Raw genomic sequence first — 19,050 nt, forward strand, 5'->3', positions numbered from 1 at the left:
ATCTTTGAATTTGTTTGTTACTTAGAAATGTGAAAGCTCATTTTGCTGTCTTCTGCTTCTGAAACTTCAGCAAACTCACAGAACAGGTCAAACTGTTAGTATTTAACAAACTGAAGTCAGAAATGGTTGGAATCACAGATCTCTAAAAGATCTTGAAAGAAAGAGGACGAAAAATCTTGCATTTAGTGATAGAGATCAGAAAATGTTTCAGTAGCAGTTTTTGCTCTTTCTCCTTTGTTTTAACAAATAATTAAGTGATGAATGACTGTAAATAGAGGAGGAAAAGATCTTTTAAAATATCTGCATTTAGGCCTTCTCCTCACTCCTAAAAGATTCGAGTGTATCTTTATTTTAGGCTCCTAGTTTTTCCGTGCTCTCCTGGCGTTCTCTGAAGTGTGGACTCTGCATAATTCGTGAATTAAGAAGAATCCCTTTAGACTTAACAAAAACTGTTCCACAGTCATCTGGAGCATCACTGTGTACAGGAGTGCCTCTTTCCCTAACTTCCCCTCAGGGTAAAGTACATTGCTTCAGCAGTCATCACGTACCCTGTCCATACTGGGAGAGAAAGACTACAGTAGGGAGTTGGATTTAATTTATTTTCATTAATTGAGCTTATTCACTGTGAGAAAATTGCTCATTCAGAGTCTTCCAGTAATAAATGAGATGTTTGAACTTTGGCCAGGCAGAAACTAGCTTATTGGAGACCTTGTCCTAGAACATATCAACTTTTTTAAATAATACACTAAAGCAATTTTTAGTGTACTTCTGGTAGGACATCAAAGGATCCTTCCTGTGCCCACCAGATACACGTCAATGGGCTTGTGGTAATAATTTAATAGAAACCAACTGAGAGGATACAGGGATGCAAGTAAGTGAGGGATTCCATTCCTAAAACTGTGGCGAGATTATGATCTAAATAATTCCTTAAATTTACTTTAATAGCAACAAGAGGAGAGATCCTTCTGAGATATTATGGCATTCAAGTAATTATAAAGCAAAATATTTAACGTACTTGGAGGTACAAATCTGAAAATACTTGCAGGTATGCCAATCTGTCAGAAGCATTTAGCACCACAGCAGCCCAACATTTGCCAACTAACTTTCTTAACACCTAGTTTTGCTTAGATACACGTTTTGTTTGCATGCTTTATTCATTCTTATTATCCAGATTGTTCAAGAATCACCACTAAACCAGTAGAGAAGTACTCTTCTGTGTGGAAGACGTACGCTGGAGTTAGAAAACATTGCATTACCTCCTTTTTGTTGCTTCCTCTAGAAAGGCTTAGATTTTCATAATCCATTTTGTTCCTTCAGAGATTCTGGACTGAGTTAATTCCTTGAAATTCAGAAGTCGTTTATCACACTCTACCTTTGTTTGCCCTAGCCAGATAACACTACAAAATAACAGCTGCAGCTTGTCCTTTTTCCTCTCGATCCATGACCCAGTTCCTGAATTCCTCAGGGACTGTAAAAAATGTAGGTTATCTGTTGGTTTACTGCCCAGCTAATATGCATTTCCTTGTTGCTGTCTTCAGTGGAGGAAGGTATTTTTGTTAGCATTTGTCACTTTCTGGCTATTTCCCATTGTTAATATAGATAGGAAAGAGTTTGGCCACAACAGAGAGGGGCTATGCAAAAGGATTGCAATTGTTCTTCACAGTCTGTTTTTCAGAGCCTGTGTTAAATATGTTAGCTTACATGATCATTTAAGATTTAAAGGAAACTAAAAATACATAAATGAAATATGAATGGTCACTTACATTAAAAACAAGGTGCTTAGACCTGTAGAAATTCCTTCCCCATCCTGCCTGCCTCCCTCCCCTGAATCTTTAAGTCATGTGTCAGTTACTAGATTCAGGTGGTAAAACTGTAAATGGTGATACAGGAAACAATAGAAGGTTTAATAAATACTGCTGTATTGGAATAAAAATGAAACTGAGTTCTCTCTGCATGAAATGAAGAGAAAACAGATTCTATTGATTTAACAAGGGCTGTAAGGTTACATTTGCTCAAAGTAAATATTTTAATGTAGTAAACCATAATAATTTTACATACATCTCCCCAGATTTAAATAAACTAGCAGAAGAGGCATCTAAAGTCTTGATGTTGACTTCAAAATTAATAAATAATCTAGGAACTTGGAGGGACTTAAGTACAATTCCAGTACTTAAAAGGACAGGCAAATCTACAGAATTAGTGATTGAGCTGATACTGATCCAAGCACAGCACTGGAATAGGATAAACGAAGTGTCAGTTTCAAAGAACTTATGGAAGATGGATCTTGTCAAAAAATGTGATTTATTTGACTAGCTTACATGTCTAGCTGATGCAGCCAACTGTATAAAATGCTCATATATCTTGAGGGCTTTTGGCACAGGAGCGTATATCTTTTTAACATTAAAATGCAGAAAGAATACCTATTCAATTAATTTTTAAATTGCTCACTGACATATTTAAAATTCATTTGATAACAGAGAAACCATTAATGAAGAAGGCTGTTTCTGAGGGTATCTCCTTGAGGCTATTTTTTAGTCTAATGCTACTTTATATTTCCATCAATGACCCTAGATGATGGTGATACAATCTTTACCTGCAAAGTTTTTCAGGAGATAAAAAAGAAAGGTTGTTACAGGTTACAGTTATTACTAATTGAATTGCTACTTAAATGGTCATTAGTTGCATGCAAGATACGTTTTTGAACAAAAGGCAACCTGTACTTAAAAAATGTAGTAGTTTTCTTTGAAGTTGTGAATTGACTTAGTATGATTTTAATAGTCACTGTTGATAGTTACCATAGCAAAAGTCTTCTGGCACGCTAATGGCTCGTGACCCTTAAATATGTGAAAAGCATGACATGGAGCATAAGCAGAGAAATGATTGTATCTGATGTGTACCTTGAACCGGTAAAGCTACTGCAGGAGTACTCCTTACTTCTAGTGTCCCTGCTTCAAAAAAAGTCTAGCAGTTTGTTTGCATCCTTTAAACTTCCTCTGCCTTGAAGCAGCAAGATCTGAATGAGGTTTTTTTTTTTTTTCAGAGAGGAGGGTAAGACTTAATAGGAATATATGGCTTTCTTTTCCCTGCAGAAAGATGGTGTGCTTCAGCTTTTGGGATGTTTTTACCTTGTCTACGTGGATAGAGTTTGTCAGTGGATGGCAGTTTGATCCCTTCTGAAATAGGAATCTGAAATCCATAAATCCAGATGTCCATTCCATTATCTAATTAGACACGAGAAAAATAATAATCTGTGTACTTCTGTGCTCTTGTAAGAATTCGTACACTGGACATTGTAATAACACTTTATTTCAGGGTTTTAGGTGTCAGTGAATAGCGAGGCATCTTCAGGGAGTGATTCAGCTTGCTTAAAATCTGAATTGTCCTGTGGAATACACAGATCTTCGATTGATCAGACTCTTAACTGAGTAACTTCAAGTTTAAATTCCTAAAATTAACGGGATGAATCCAAACCATTTTTCGACCAAAACACAAATTAAGCATTGGCTGTAATTGGAACTGTGTGCTTGAGGCTTCATTGGTGTGTTGTATTATCTCTGCCCATTTTTCTGTTAGGTGTACTCAGCAAAATAAAGAAAACTCTCTGAAAATAAAAAGTCTGAATTTAGAATTTCCTAGCTGAAGCTAACATAGACCTTTCTCAACCATTTTTAAAATCTAATGCAATCTGTATTATGAAAGCAACTATGTAAAGAGACTATTTCTCCAATAGGGTCTTTCCTTAAGTTTTCTGTTTTGGGTATATTTGTCAGGGTTGGGTGAAAAGAATTTACATAAGACACCTCCTTAACAATTATTAGAAGTTGGAAGGTTCTAAGTAGGAGACTGCAGAAAGAAGATAACATTAACACAAATACTTCCATATTTTTCTCAAGTCTTTTGGAAACAAACAAGCAAAATAACAAAAATACCATTGCGCAGGGTAAAGATGTCTCAGTGCAGATACCTTATCAGCAAGGTTCTTCTGTTTTGTACAACAGCAGTGTCATCTGCTGCTCAAACTGTCTGTGCTTAGTAGTGGCAGCAAGTAGGTTCCCACCTTGTTGGTCCTTTTCATTTCTCTTTGCCAAAGTACAAAGCAATATTGATGCTCAGGAATTCCTGGTTGCTTAGGAAGTCAAGTCTAACAAATGCCAATCCCATCTTCTCCACTCATTGTCTTTATTGCTGTCCTATTTTCCGCGTCCTGTTTCTGTCTTCATTAATGACTGCCCTGTTCCATGCTTTTAAACTTATGTCACGTTGCTTATCCGTGTTTAAGTTGTGCTGCTTAATCATACGTTAGCAGTTGATACAGAAACAGCAGGGACGTTCAGAGACCTGGAAACATGTTCTTTACTTGGTGCCTCAACATCTGGAAGATGTGGCCGAAGGGAAAGAAGGCTCTGTTCAGCTGCTGCAGCCAAAGGAAGCAGCAAACACAGCTACCTACCCCTCTGGGTGGAACAGCTGTGAGGGGCTGTGGCAAATCCACCATCTCGGGAGTTTCCTAAAGTTTTAGCTACCAAATTCTAAACAGAACTTTCAATGTTGCTGTACTGCCAAATTGCTGACCTTCCTAACAGAAATGACAGCAGGTATACTCCCTGTGTGACAATGTTCTTTGCAAAACATTTTTCCTCCAGAATATGGAGTTGACATTCACAACAAATAGTAGCATTCACCTCTTAGCTTTTGCAAAAATATCTTTTCTAAGAGGAAAGTCAGGAAATCTGACTCTTAAATTCAGTCTGAAGCAGGCATCCGATATGGAAAGCTGCAAATGTTTCAAGTTTGGCCAAGTTACGTGCACCTGAAAGAGTTTCTATAGGGAGAATCAGGCAGCTTTTGCTATGAAGAGTACTGTCTGCTACTAAATTAGGCTTCTGCTTTCAGAGGTGACTTCAAGTCTGGTGTAGCTTTTTGCAGTAACTTCTTGTGGCTGTCCTTCTACCTGTAAAATCAAAATGGGCTAAATTTTCTGTTGTGACAAAGTCTATGCAGCTGCTTTCTCTTTTTTTTTGAGAAGCTTTACTCTAAGGAAAGGGGTTTGTAATGCTAAGGATTTCTTCACAAAATGGGATGCCGCTCCAGTTGTTAGCCTTACAGGTCTGTTCCTGTCTAGTTACTTCAGGCAGTTCCTATCTTTTCACACGGGCCATTAGAGATGAAAATCTATGATCTGTTTGTTAAAACAAAAACATGAGCTGGTAGGTTCCAGTAGGACATGTTTCTGTTTTAATGAATAAGCCTTGATACGTATTTCTGTGTCTTGTGCTGAGAAGGCTTGTGCAATTTACTACCAAATGCTTGATTCCTCAGCAGGCAGTGCATGAGTGGTTAGGAAAATCTCTTTGTGTAGAGCTTCTGCTCACTACAGAAGATTTTGCTCTGGTACTATCATTAAGCTAAAATAAGTGGATTTTAAGCATTCAAGGGTAAATATACTATCTTGAAGCTCTTAGGTATCAAACAGGAGATCAGGACAAATTCTCCTCTGTATGTTTTAACCACTTGGACAGCTGTATTGAACTATAGCACTTCAGTTGCTCAAGTCCTTCAAAGGTTACTGAAGAATGATCTCTTTAAATGCCATCTAGTTCTGTAGGTAATATTTATCTATACTATGAATCTTATCTGTGCATGTTTTCCCTGTTAGCAAGCAGATCTGATCTCCTTGGGGAAAGTTGTGTTGGCTTTGGCGTGCAATTCTTTATCAGGAATTCAGAGAGAGAATTTGCAGAAAGCAATGGAACTGGTGACAATCAACTATTCCTCTGATCTGAAGAATCTGATTTTGTAAGTTTGCTACTACATTTATTTGCCAATGTCTTAAAAAAATAAATAAAAAATCTTTTAAAGAAAATTACCTTAACATACAGATGAAAAAGTCAAAATAATATTTTCAGTTGCAAATAAGGTAGAACTGTCATTGAATGTCTGCATAGCCAGTGCATTATTAAGCATTATCATTTAAAGTTAATTTATATAATGCGTATTTTTATGGTGTATCTAATAAAAATCAGTGCCCTTGCTTTATTAGAGTGTTGTTAAAGCTCCTAATAAGAAGTTACTATTCAACTTTAAAGAACTATACAAAGCAAACACACACACCCCAAATGAAAAACAACAAAAAAAAAAGAAACACACCACCACACAAGCCTTATAAGTAATCTTCAGTACTGGGTTTCTTGCCTGTTATCTACCATAGCAATATCCTGGTCTTATCTCACATTTTCACAGTTTCAGAAGATATTAAAGAATAGGCACATTTCCTTTTTGACCAAAGACGTGAACGCTAGCTTTTCTTAGTCGTGTATTATTTTGTGGTGTTCTTCAGTACAGTCATTATTTCTGCTCTTGCAGCCTAAGAGGGGAAAGTAGAGAAATCTGTCCCCTCTCTCATTTGAAAAACAATTGCATGACAATCTGAATCTTTGCATCCTTCCCTCTTTTCAGGTATGCTCTTAATGTTTGAGTGGAGTGAACTAAGAAGTTCCATGAAGGCACAATCCTAGCTAATACAAATAACTGTCTGGAAATGTAGAAGTAAATTAACACAAATATTTTCTTCGTTAATATCTTTTTAATTAAACACAAATTGTCAACTCGTATTAAATAGACGTCAGGGTCAATAGTTGTAAAGTCATAATAGGACGAACTCTCTGGCACTTGCAGCATGTTTAAGTAATCTTTTGGGGGTGGGGATATTTTGGCAGGTATTTGCTGACTGACCAAAACAGGCTTCGCAGTGTAAATGATATCATGCCTATGATTGGTGCGCGATTCTATACTCAGTTGGATGCTGCTCAAATGAGAAATGATGTTATAGAGGAAGACCTTGCAAAGGTAAATAATTTGGTAATTCGTACAGGAAGACGTATAGTTGGTAATCCTACAGCTCTACTTTAAGGGGGAATGTTTTCCAGGTACTTTTTCTTTTGTTTGTTTAGCAACCCAAGTAAGCTGCTTGCAGACTTAACTCTGAGTGCAAGGTACTGAAAATCCAAAAGTTCTAAAAAAAAAAACACTAGTTTTAGAAAGTGCTTGGCTGGCCTTTAACTCTAGGTAGCATCTTTATATTTAACCAACAGTCCTAGGAAAAGATTTTCTTTACTGAATGGTTAAAAAGTAGTATTCTGAGTTCATAATGCTTATACGTCATCTCACACTAGATCATCTAGCTTGTGTTAGAGGTTATAGAGCAACAAATGCTTTCTTCAAATTCTTAGATTTAGATTTCAGTGCCACTTTACTTATCTCATTCCTTTCCCAATGAATGGTTGTGGAAGTAAAGGTTGTGATCCTTGGTTTACCTGAAATGTGCACCTTTTGCTGTGTGGGTCTGGTTAGTCTACCAAGTTCAGTCATTGTACTGAGTCCTAGCTGCGAAGAAAATATGTACTTTGTCCTATGTTAGTGTGTATTTGTTCAGTAGGAAAGTGTTTGAGCTTCATCTTGTCTACTTATCAGAAGCCACTGATCATAGGATTTTCTAACATGACTGCGATAACATTGCAGAAAGCTTTCATATTGCTGAAGATTTGTGTAGTCTAGCGTATTCCGTTTCTAAGGATTTAAGTCTTGCAACTCCTTTCCCTTACATGCCCCAGATAAGCATATTTGAAAAGCAATAGATAGGATTCTGGTGAACTGGTACTGTTAACTTTTCCATGATAGACTTGTTGGAAACCTGCTTTTCCGTCCTTAGTGAAAGATGAGGAAATCTTTCAGAAGCAAAGAGATATAGAGCAGGTTGGTGTCTACTTTGGATGCCTGACAGGTGCTCACTCTTCCTATTAATAGTCAACTGCTCCTACTCTGAAGATGTTTAGGATCACTTCTTGTCAAGGTGGCCCAAGATGCCTGCACAAATTTGGGTAGCTGGACCTCTTCCAATAACAAAAACGGAGATTGTCCTGTAATCAGCATTAAGGAGTGTGCGTTTTCAGTCAGGTTGCTTACAGCAGTTGCTTTTCACTGGTGAGCACAGCCACCACAAATCCAAGTTGTTGTGTAGCCCCTAGTTTGGCAGTAGCTGCTTATCTAGCAGCAGTAAATAGCAGTTGTTAATTAACTATCATACTATAACTTGGTTGCACTGTCACATATTCCATTACCATCAGACCTACAGTACTTAGGTCTAGCCATATACCCTCTCTTCATCATTGCTGCAAAGAATGTTAGAACAATGTTTGTATGTATGTTCTTTCATCATATTCTCCAAGCATGCAGTCATCTGCAGCTTAGGGGCTTCTAATTCCTGAAGTGGTTTGTATGTAGTTAATAACTTTACTACACTTGAAGCCATGAATATTGTTATTTGCATTTCACATGGCAGTGACCCCATTACTCTGTCCTTTCCCTTCTTCACCTGAATATTCCTATCATCTACATGTCACAGCACTCAAGTATGCAAAGCCTCAGTTTTTAAGTCCTCTAATACAGTCTGTAGAAGAATTCCCTGCCCTACAGGCTACTCAGCCTGCAGAGAGGCAACCTGGAGCCTTAGAGCCAGTGTTGGTGTTCAATTTTGTCACCATTGACTTGGAATCTGCAAGGCTGTAGCATTCACATACATGCATTTCTGGCTTTTGTGTATTTGGGCACATGCCAAAAAATTATTTGGAGGTTGTGTAAACCTCTGCTAGCTGGACAAGGTAAGTCTTTTCTGTCAACTTCTAAGTGCAGCTTCAAGTGACGTACAAGCTGTTCTGCTGTGTGTTTTTAGACTGGTAATAAAAATCTTGCAAACCCATAGGCTGTCTGAGGTCAAGCTATTATCACCTTGACCTATTTTATTTACCCAGCTGTGCACAGTAATCTACTCCAGACTGAACTCATTTGAAATCAATATGATCATGCATGAAGTGAGATGCAGTTTAGCATGAATAACACCGGAGAGCTGGGCCACTGGAGAATATAAAAAATATCAAGAGAGAATCTTTTTTCCCTGCCAGCTTTGAGGAGCTTTACTTAAACGGAAGATTAATCCATAGTATAATGCAAGCTAGATTAAGATGCAACACTTTACAGTAACCTAAATGATGATGAAAAATGTATGAAATAATTTTTTAATTGCATGTATTATGAGCATTTTAATTGCTATTGTTTTGTCTTTTGTATGAGCTTGTTTTGACTGCTTTGCCTCTGATATTGAAGGACTTGGAATTAATACTGCATTAAGTAAAAATTAAATTTATAGCCTTGTGAAAAAACTTGTTTCAAAATATTGTATTAGACTGCTATTCCAATTGGTCTGATATTATTGTTGCTAAACAATATTAACTAACAATGGCCTACAGAACATTTTCCAAGAACACATCTAGTAGAGTATTTCTTATTTACCTGAAATTAGCTATTGTACTATTCACTTCTACAGTCTTGATAAGTGCCTGTGTATGTATAGACATGCACGTATGCTTGTGTGTGTGTATATATATACATACACACATGCATGTGTGTATTAACATTGTTTAATGTACAGTATTTTGACATACTTTTAAGTGTAGGCTGGCAAGAGAGTCTGGACTTGTTTCTGCAAGGGCTAGGTTGCCTGATCCAGCTTCTGCTGGGGCAGCAAGATGTCACTGATTGTTAAACCTCCACATTATAACTTGGCTATGAACTGCCAAGATTAGATTTGGGACTACCAATACACAATATAATGTATTGGATCTCTTTCTGAAACACACAGTCTTAGAATAAATCCATCTCTGTAGTACATAGTGCTTCGTTGCCACTACTACTATATATCTTTGCCAAAAAAAGTGTCTTACATTTCAGATACTTTAATAATCTTTCTTGTTTTCTAGGAGGTGCAAAATGGAAGGTTGTTTAGGCTTCTAGCAAAATTGGGAACAATCAATGAGAGGCCAGAGTAAGAAATTCTTGTTTTTGTGGTGTAAAGTATGCAAAATCCAGATTGCAATGCAAGGCTTCTTCCTTTGTAAACTTAAGTTAAACATTTTCCCCATATTTGCCTCTTAAGGATTTAGTTGTTTAAGAAGCCTTGAAACAATAAGATAAGCAACTTTGACCAAAATAGTAAAGGAAAAGAGAAGGCTACGAATAGGTATGCCAAAGTTGCTTCCTCTTTTAGTATGGATTCTCTTGTTGGTCTGTTGTGAGTGACAATAGTTTTTGAGGAAATGCATAGCTTCCTTGATCTGTAGCATATGGCATAGCTACCAGCTTTAAGCCTGTTAATTATCAGCTTGTTTTTTTTTTTTATCAACTACCTTATAAAAAATTAAATGTTCATGGTCTGTTTTCTATCCATTATTGTTTTTCCCGTTACTGAATAGACTTGGGTAAAAGCTGTTTATAAAGCTAGTTTCTAATATTCACATAGTATACTTGTTGTAGATGGCCACTGCTTTCTTCCATTCCTTTTGTTGGCCATCTGTATGCATTAGCTTCAGATACTTCAGCTGAGTTGCTTTGATTGTTATCTTCTATCTGTATAGCAGGAGGGAAACTGATTTAATTGCAGATTATAACAGGAAGCTTAGCAGAGCAATAAGATTACTAGATTCAGATCAGTCATGTATATTTGTGGGTTTTGCTTTATCTTTAACTTTCTGAGTTTTAATCTGAGCCTTTGTTTTATACCAGGTTTCAGAAAGACCCAACATGGTCAGAAACTGGAGACAGGTATTTACTAAAGCTCTTTCGAGATCACCTTTTCCATCAGGTGACAGAAGCGGGTACTCCTTGGATTGACCTCAGTCACATTATCTCATGTCTTAACAAGGTACACTGTACTTGGGTTAGCTTTTAAAAATTGCTTGGGTTAATTTGCTTTGGTGGGAAATATTGTTTTAAAGAAAGATGCCATTGACAGATTAATTCAGGTTTACCTTATGCTTATTTCTCCCCTATTTTGGATGAAAATGTATTCCCTAAGCTAATATTCAAACATTTATGGATGTTTTAAATAAACTTAGTAGCATATTTATTATTAAAGCTTGAAATTCACTAATAGAGCATGAAATACAGTATTGACTTGTTCATCCTAGAATGCATTGAATACTGTGAATAAGCAATGCTGGTCCCTTTATGCTACTCTGGTCTTTCAATACAGCATAAAGGATCCATAAAACCCCTTTAACCAGGAGGTTTCTGCTGATATAGTTATTGCAGAAGATGGTCATAAAGCAAGAGGATCCATTCCTTAAACTGTTTTGACCAGAGCGGAAGACAGAAGTGTGTATCAGGAGGGGAGGTGTAATAGAAATTAGTGCAAAATCCAGCACCTTCCTAGACAGCAAGGAAAACTTCTGTGACACAAATGTTAAGTATGTTTCTGGTAACTCAGGGTGCCTTGCAGTTTCTAAGCTGCACCACTATCAAAACTTTAGCTGAGTGCTTTCATGGTTAATAGTGGGGGTTGCATGAGAGACCACAAGATCTTCAGTAGTTGTAGAACTTCTTGTCTTGCTCCATAAATTAAAAAGTACGTGAGCTGATTTTTTTTTTTGTCAGATCAGCTTTTGACTTATATTGTTTTATCAAATTTGAATAACTTGTAGGAGAATAAGATGTTAATTCCTTTCTTCATAGCTGCTTGGTCATTCTGGTCATTCCACTCACTACATAGTGACAATATGCCATTTGTGGATAGTGTTGTTTTCTAGGATTAGGATAGCCAACTTTCTCTTCCAGGAAGATTTGAATATATTTGGATCCTTTGGCACATGACAGCAGGGTAACTACAGCTATATCTATTTCTAAATTGTCACAGCTTTTTGTCTCCTATTAGACCACTGCTGTGCTTTTTTTAACCTCCTTTTTATCTTTCTGGTTGGTGTTTGTAATCACTTTAAAAGTGATATTAAAGGGATGCTAAATCAAAAAGCATGTTGATATCCAAATAGACAGTGAAATGTCATCATGATTTGAAAGCAGTGACCAGTACAGTTCTGTAGCAAGTGGGGAACAGTCCTGAATTTTTAGGTAAGAGCTTCCAAAGAATGCCTTTTTCTGTAAATGCTCATAGCTTACCTTTTCAAACAGAGGCTCTTCTCTTCTGTGGTTGTGGGCTCAGTACACGAAAAATGTAAGTCTTAGAGAGCTCCACTTTGGAAACGCACTCTAAAAAGCACTTCTGAAACTGTGTGCTAGTAGAAGTGGTTATTTGGGCTTCCCTGCTGTGCTCCAAAAACATTCCTTTTGAGCGAAACTTTGTTCAAAAAAAGTCTTTTCTTCAGTGTTTCCCAATGTGTTTTTGGGATCTTTTCTGCTGAGATGCTGACTTCTGTATCCACAGGAGAAGAGAAAGAAAGCCATATTGGTGTTTCTAGTCAGCTGTGTGGCTTTCTTAATACAGATCTTCCAGATACTAAATTCATAAGAGCTTTCACTGAATTTGTGAATGATAATGTGAATAGTAAATGATTTCTCACTATTATTTTGTAATGGGTATTGGAAAAGATATGTGATTTTTGTCCTATTCACGAAAACTAAAAGTTAATTGGCTTTCTTTTGTCCTTCTGAAACTACTCACAAAGCAGAAGCTTTAAATCTGGGAGCTTCCAGCTTCTAAGGTTATGATCAGTGTTATTTTTAGAAGACAAATGCAAGCAGTTTCAAACTTGCTATGTTGCTCCAGACAGCAACCAACATCTCTGTGCCAAATCTAATTGCTGTTCTGCTATTCAGTACACATTACAATGCATTTATTTTATCCTGCTGGGACTGTGTTTCCAAAGATTGTCTCAACAGTATCATATTCCATTTGCCTCTGTCCTACCTTCTGCATGGGAACACGAAAGTTTATAGTGTAAAGTATTTGGAAATATCAACCAAAACAGCCACACAAATTTCTCATTGTAAGATTCAGACAGTTCTCCACTGAACATTTCTTGAAAAGTGAGGTCATAAGATAGCATTGGAAGGGACTTTGGCACATAACATATTATACTGTTCCAAATTAAGACTTTGTAGTACATCTCTAATGTATGTAGTGTAACATACATGCTTGTCTTCCAAATCACTGCTTTTCTATTCTGTTCCTGAATCTTTCTATTAAAAGGAATTCAGCAGCTTCCCTGAGGAAGATAATGCCATTTGTGGAGCTTCGTGTTTTCAAAATTTCATGACAAAAGCACTTCTGCATCTGTTACAGGCAATTGTCACCAAACATTAGTGAGAGCAGTTGCATGGCAGTCTCTTGGAAGATTGTGCAACTCAGTTCTTCAATTATGTTATTACCGAATTTGATACATCAGAACAAAACCTGAAAATAGATGTGGAATAAATTTTAATCATTACGTCTGAATTGTTCATTATGGACTGTAACTAGGCGATCTTTTTCATAGAATAAGGGAAGAAATATACTGTACAGAAGGCTTAAAATCTAGTTTGTTTCTAGTGCTGCCAAAAAAATTTAGGTTTGGGTTTCTACCATTGTTCAGAGTATTTGGGGCTGGTCCATCCGTTAATTCATTTTCAGAGTGGACAAGAAGTTCACTACCTACCCTACTAGGAGGCTTGTGGATCTTACATGCAAATGGAGTGAACTACGTGCAAATGTAATGTCAAAAGTGTTTTTGTTCATCAGGAGCTATCTGGGAATTATGCTAGGTTTCTATACAGGGGGAGATAAGATAGTATTGCAGGATTATTAGCATTATGGAGAAAAAAGATTAATGTAGTCCACAGGTGGGGGATGTATATCAGGTTAAGACCAAATGTCTGGATTTTTTGCCAGGTATGTGTTGTTTTGGTGCAACTCAGATCCTTTCTTTGTGTGTTAACAGATCTGTGCTACACCAAAACAGTATACTTGCCAAAAAATTGATTGTTTTTGTTATCGGGGAAATGTTTTGCCATTTCTTTCACACGTCTTTTGTTTTATCTTTTGCATTCTTGTTACAGTTAGATGCTGGTGTGCCAGAAAAAATAAGCCTCATTTCCAGAGATGAGAAGAGTGTACTTGTGGTAACTTACAGCGATTTAAAACGCTGCTTTGAAAATACTTTTCAAGAACTGATTGCAGCCGCAAATGGTCAGTTGTAGTATTTGCTGAAAGCATGCAGGACATTGCTGAGGAACTTAACAAATAGCAAATTGCACTACAGCTGAATTGTTGTTGTCATCTCATTTCACATTTGGGAAACAAACAGGAGATGAGCAAAGCTGCTTGCACTTCAGTCAGGTACACTGTTACTTGAAGGGAAGAATGTTTCACTTATCCTAGAGCTAAGGCTGCCATTGGAGGCTTTATCTGTGAAGAATTTATTTTAGATTAAGGAACACATCAGGTGCATGATGTTCCTGCTTTTATTTTTTCCACTTGTATATGCACTAATTTTAATTTTTTAAGACTTTTCTGATCTCTGAAGTTTTGCCACATTATATACTTAAGGGAAACTCTTTGCAAGGACATTTCTGGGATACATTTTTGTCACTGAGGATAAAGCAGAATTTATTCATTTTTGATATTATTTGCACCCAGAATAGCATAAAGGACCAGGTAAATAATTTAATAGAAATTGTGTTCTATTAATTACTGTTTAGTTCGTAACCTCTGTAAAAGTGTGTTGTATGCAAGCTCTGTATGCCACCCACTGTTAGCTCAAAAAAAAAAGAAGATGAAATGAAATCGATCAAGTTGAAGTATCAATGAATTGACCCCCTCCCTCCTTTAAAACAAAAAAAAAAAAAGGAAAGTCCCATCATTTGATTTAAACTTTGTCTAAGCGAAGTGACGAAAATAGCATCATGGGAAACATCTATAATTTAAGGAGCATATCAAATTTGCTCTAAACACAACCAGCGCCTTTTAAAAAAAACTGTTTGTATGTTTTCCTGCTAGTCAGAAGCATTTACATTTATGCAATTTTTTTAATAGATTTTTTTTAAAAAGAAATTGTGTTTAAATGCCTGAGGTTTCAGGAGTGTATTACTTAGGTTATTTACAGTATAATTTTTGTATAAAGTTCTGTTCTTTGAACCACAGCTTTATTATGGTACGCTACACTGGATACAGATACAAAGACACTGTTAAAAGAAGATTAACTAAACACAGCAGTTGTCTGGCATCAAGAGCTTTTCAAGTTTTACAGCCTGAATCTGGAGGGATAATGATCTGCTGTGCCTTTGCAGTCACTGCTTAGCCCAAAGTAATATTACTTTTGATAATACTCAACACATGAATATTCCTGAAGTAATTCAGTCTCAAAAGTCTGGAATTTTCCTCCTCAATTACCTTTCTAATATTTGGACATGCAGTTCTCTCCAAACTTGGGTATTCATGGGATTTCTAGTTAAACACCTACACTTTGATACTGAAGACTGCCAAATATGTAGGAATTTTCTTTCTTAAAGCAGTAGTGAAGACTGTATCTATTCTTTCCCAGCACTGAATGTTTTAATAGCACTGGGTGCTCACCATGAAGAAAATGTGGAAACTCAAAAGGTCAGGACAGACTCTTAAGCACTTGCAACTGATGTTACTGGCATCAATTTTAATAATTCTCAATATTTGTAGTTTTCAGAGAAGTTTTTAATATTTCTCTGTCCACTTTTATAAGCTTTAAAAATGATTCTCCGCCTTGAGACTTGCAGCAAGAAAAGCAACTCTCTTCACTTCGAAAGCTTTGAAGACTAGGGACATGCTTTACACATTTTAGAAAATGTGGTTGAATCCACATTAGGTAGCATCAGTTGTTGAGTTTAAAGATCGATTATTGTTGCATTTGATCGAATGAATTTTAAAAGGAACATAATGTTTAATATTCAAACGATAACAGTTGCCAGAATGTTCTTTTTAATGTAAAAGGAACAGGAACTTTGAAAAGTGAACATGCAAAACAGTCTTTTATCATTAGCTCATGTATTTGAGGAAGAGCAGCTGTCTTTTATATGTTTTTTGACAAATCATATTGTAATTCTTTTGTACAAAAAAGAAGTACTTGTATTCTAGAAGAAATATGAAATGCTTAATTTATAAGCGGGCTGAGGTTTTTTCCAGTATTGTTTTCTTTGAAAATGAAAGGGGATCATCTGTTCAGTTGTGGGGTTTGGGAACCTTTGAAAATTTAATTTGTGGACCAATATTTTGTGAAAGTGTAAGGCAGGGGTAAAATAGGGCTTGAATTCTCATCCTTTTTAGACCAGCAAACCACCCTCTGCAAGACATGTCTAAATTGCAAACCTGTGTGTATTTGCATAATGTCAGTTTGCTTCAGCCCCTAATAACCTCAGGACTTGGTTTAAAAATAAAAAGGTAGACAGCTAATAAGTTTTCATACATAAATAATGTCAGCCAGAAAATATTTGGTGTCAGGTGATGCATAAAATAAAAAAAGTTGAGCTTTGTTTTCTATTTATTTCATTTGGTCTGTATTTGGGAATGATTTGAACAGTCTGAAGTTCAGCTTGGGTGTTTTTTGGGGGAGAGCCCTTCTACCCCATTTTAATTCCATTTGGAAGGTTGTCCTAAAGATGTAGTTTGATCTATTCATAGGAAGAATTGTGTATATGTATTTATAAAGAAGAGCCACCAGGATGTGCCGTCCCAGATGGGAAATTTCATTCTGACCTTCCTATTTTTACAGCTAAAAGCACAGAAGGGACAACCTTTGAAATCATGTGATGTTGGTCATTTTAATTTTTTGTACCTGTTTTAAATTTTGTTGCTGTATTTACTATATTGTAAATATTTTGTTGAGGGTACCTATGTATTTTTGATTTGCCCTTGTTTCAGTAATTCAGGTGTCAACTGCTTCCCCTAAAAAGCACCGGTATGTTAAGTTCTAATGCCATGATCCCAATATGTGTTACTCATCTTTAATCCTGTTTTCATTCTTCATGTGTACAGCAGTATTTTTAATAAAGAATACCAGAAATAATGTAGCCTTATTTTAACAACATGAAGCATTGAAGTTGGATATGGAGTTTTTCAACTTTAATGCTGGAATTGTATTTTATTCACTTGTATTTCTCGTGTTCGGTGTCTCCAATGCAAAGTTTAAAAAAATCATGCTTCACGAAGAATGTTTAGTGCTCGCCACTTAGAGTATACATCAGATATATATACCAGATACCCTAAAACTTACAGGTGCTGTTTACTTGAATCATACTAATATACACTTCCTTAACTCCTAGGTAAAGTCTGTCTGATTCTGTCAGATCAGTTCAGTGTTACTAAACAAGCCTTAATTTAGAAAACTCCATTAGAAAGTATTTTAATTTCATGTCTGTTGACCTTTTTTGCTCAATAGCAGAAAAAGTTAATTTTTCTTGAGAACTTGCATGTGGAGTAATCAACAACTTCACTGCCCAGAATTATTTCTTTATAGTTGACCTGCATAGGTAAGATCTTCTATACCCATTCAATCCTGACTATGCATGTATAACACAAAACACTGTGCAATATATGTGAAATAGTCGATACTTTTTGTATTAATTTAATATGGAGTCATTATCCCTTAAATTACAGCTTCTAGAGGTTTTATTACATGGAGAGTAAAGCTGTGGTAAGTTCGATTGGTGCTCTTACCTATTCTACAGTCTGTCTTTGGTAAAGTGCATCAATGGATGCAGAATATCCTACAGCAGTAGGTAATGCCGTTAGGTTCTGTGTACAAAGGAAAATTCATCTCTGCTTCCTTCCAGCACTTCTGTATTGTTATATCTACGGTGTGGCTTAGAGTTACCCTCAGGTCCTAAAATGATATATGGCAGAGAGCTCTTGATGGAACACCTCAGTGGAGGCAGCTTCTCCAGGTTGTGCCATCTTGGCTGGGGATTTGGGTCTCAGGTGGGTCTGTGAAGAAGAGAACATCTACCAGGTCTGAGTTGCAAGCTTGTGTCATAGTTGGTTTGGAACAGGCTTTATTCATGAAACCTGGCTTTGTTTGCTGTCCTTCCGTCTCTACCAGATCTAGCTGCAGGACTGACCAGAAGGTGAGTAGTTCAGTGGATATTTGGGAATGGCAATCTTTAATTACCCTACCATGAAACCTTGGCTCTCCTAGAGGCAGAGTTGATTTTTTTTTTTTTGTTGCCTCCAGACAGTAGTAAACATTTCTTAAATATGATGGATTTAGTGGATTTCACTCTCACAAGGAGCAGCACTACTGTCTGTCACTGTATCCCCTTTGTTCAAGAAGTGTGCCTTCAGTGCAATTATTCCGCATTCCTGTTTGCTCACAACTGGTATGTTTGATGCATGAGTGCTGTCCAGAGCTGAATTGTCTGTTGCAGTAACCTTTGATACTGGATTAACTAATTGGGCAGAACTGTGCACATTCTTTGAAAAAGCAAACTTTATTGTATGAGTTTAGTAGTCAAATGCATTATATGAAGACAGAAAATGCAAGATAAAAGGAGTTATTCACATCCAAAGAAACTTAGGGGATTCATATAAAAGTAATCTTTGTAGTCCAGTTTTCTTAAATATTATGCACAAAAAGCATATTTATATATTTACATTGTGCAAACACTTCCTTTCAGAGATGCATTATCCCATAATGACTATTGCTGAAATGGAACTAGGAAACAGTTCTCTCCAATTCCATTTGTTTTGATCAAAATCAAATATACTTTACCAGCAAGAGACAGTGCAATATGGTGTATTTAAAACTGGTGATCTCTTGGGAAGGAAGATCTAGAATTGATATTTAGCTTAGAAGTGGCAGTACATATTTCTTTTACTTGCATATACAAGATCATTTTTCTTTGTAAATATGCAAAAGCTCATTTCCCTCTGTCTGTTAGTGGGTTAAATTCACAGTTCCTAAACTGAGTTTTAAGAGGTCAATCCATATATGTAGCATTTTAATATATATATTTATAGGGGACCACAAAAAACAGATTGGGCAGTAGTTGATTCAGAAGACATCAGAGCTATTGTGTTAAATGGCCAAATCCTCCTTAATATTGTATTTAAAGATGAAAGGGGATAATGCATCCCCCCCACATCTCGAACAGAGAGCATTCATGTCCTTTCTGAGATGCTATACAGAAGTCTGTTGCAAATCAATGATGCATTTTTATTCTTATACATACATACTGTTAACTAACCTAGAAGTTCAACTGTCT

The 19,050-nt window shown here is 36.4% G+C and overlaps 1 protein-coding gene across 9 annotated transcripts in view; it reads left to right on the plus strand.

Moving 5' to 3' along the window:
* Positions 1–16,330, plus strand: part of PAN3 (poly(A) specific ribonuclease subunit PAN3) — an 82,356-nt gene extending 66,026 nt beyond the window's left edge. For 5 of the 9 annotated variants that reach the window (XM_068672378.1, XM_068672362.1, XM_068672353.1 and 2 more), the window contains 5 exons: positions 5,657–5,796; positions 6,717–6,846; positions 9,813–9,877; positions 10,615–10,753; positions 13,879–16,330. In XM_068672378.1, the coding sequence (XP_068528479.1) occupies positions 5,657–5,796; positions 6,717–6,846; positions 9,813–9,877; positions 10,615–10,753; positions 13,879–14,019 (615 nt within the window). In that variant the 3' untranslated portion in view covers positions 14,020–16,330. Of the gene's footprint in view, positions 1–355; positions 3,912–5,656; positions 5,797–6,716; positions 6,847–9,812; positions 9,878–10,614; positions 10,754–13,878 lie in introns of those variants that run through there. The other 4 variants (XM_068672395.1, XM_068672416.1, XM_068672401.1 and 1 more) reach the window with 4 other exon arrangements.
* Positions 16,331–19,050: the final 2,720 nt, after the last annotated feature.

This window comes from Anas acuta, chromosome 1, assembly GCF_963932015.1.
Source record: "Anas acuta chromosome 1, bAnaAcu1.1, whole genome shotgun sequence".
Lineage (NCBI taxonomy): Eukaryota > Metazoa > Chordata > Aves > Anseriformes > Anatidae > Anas > Anas acuta.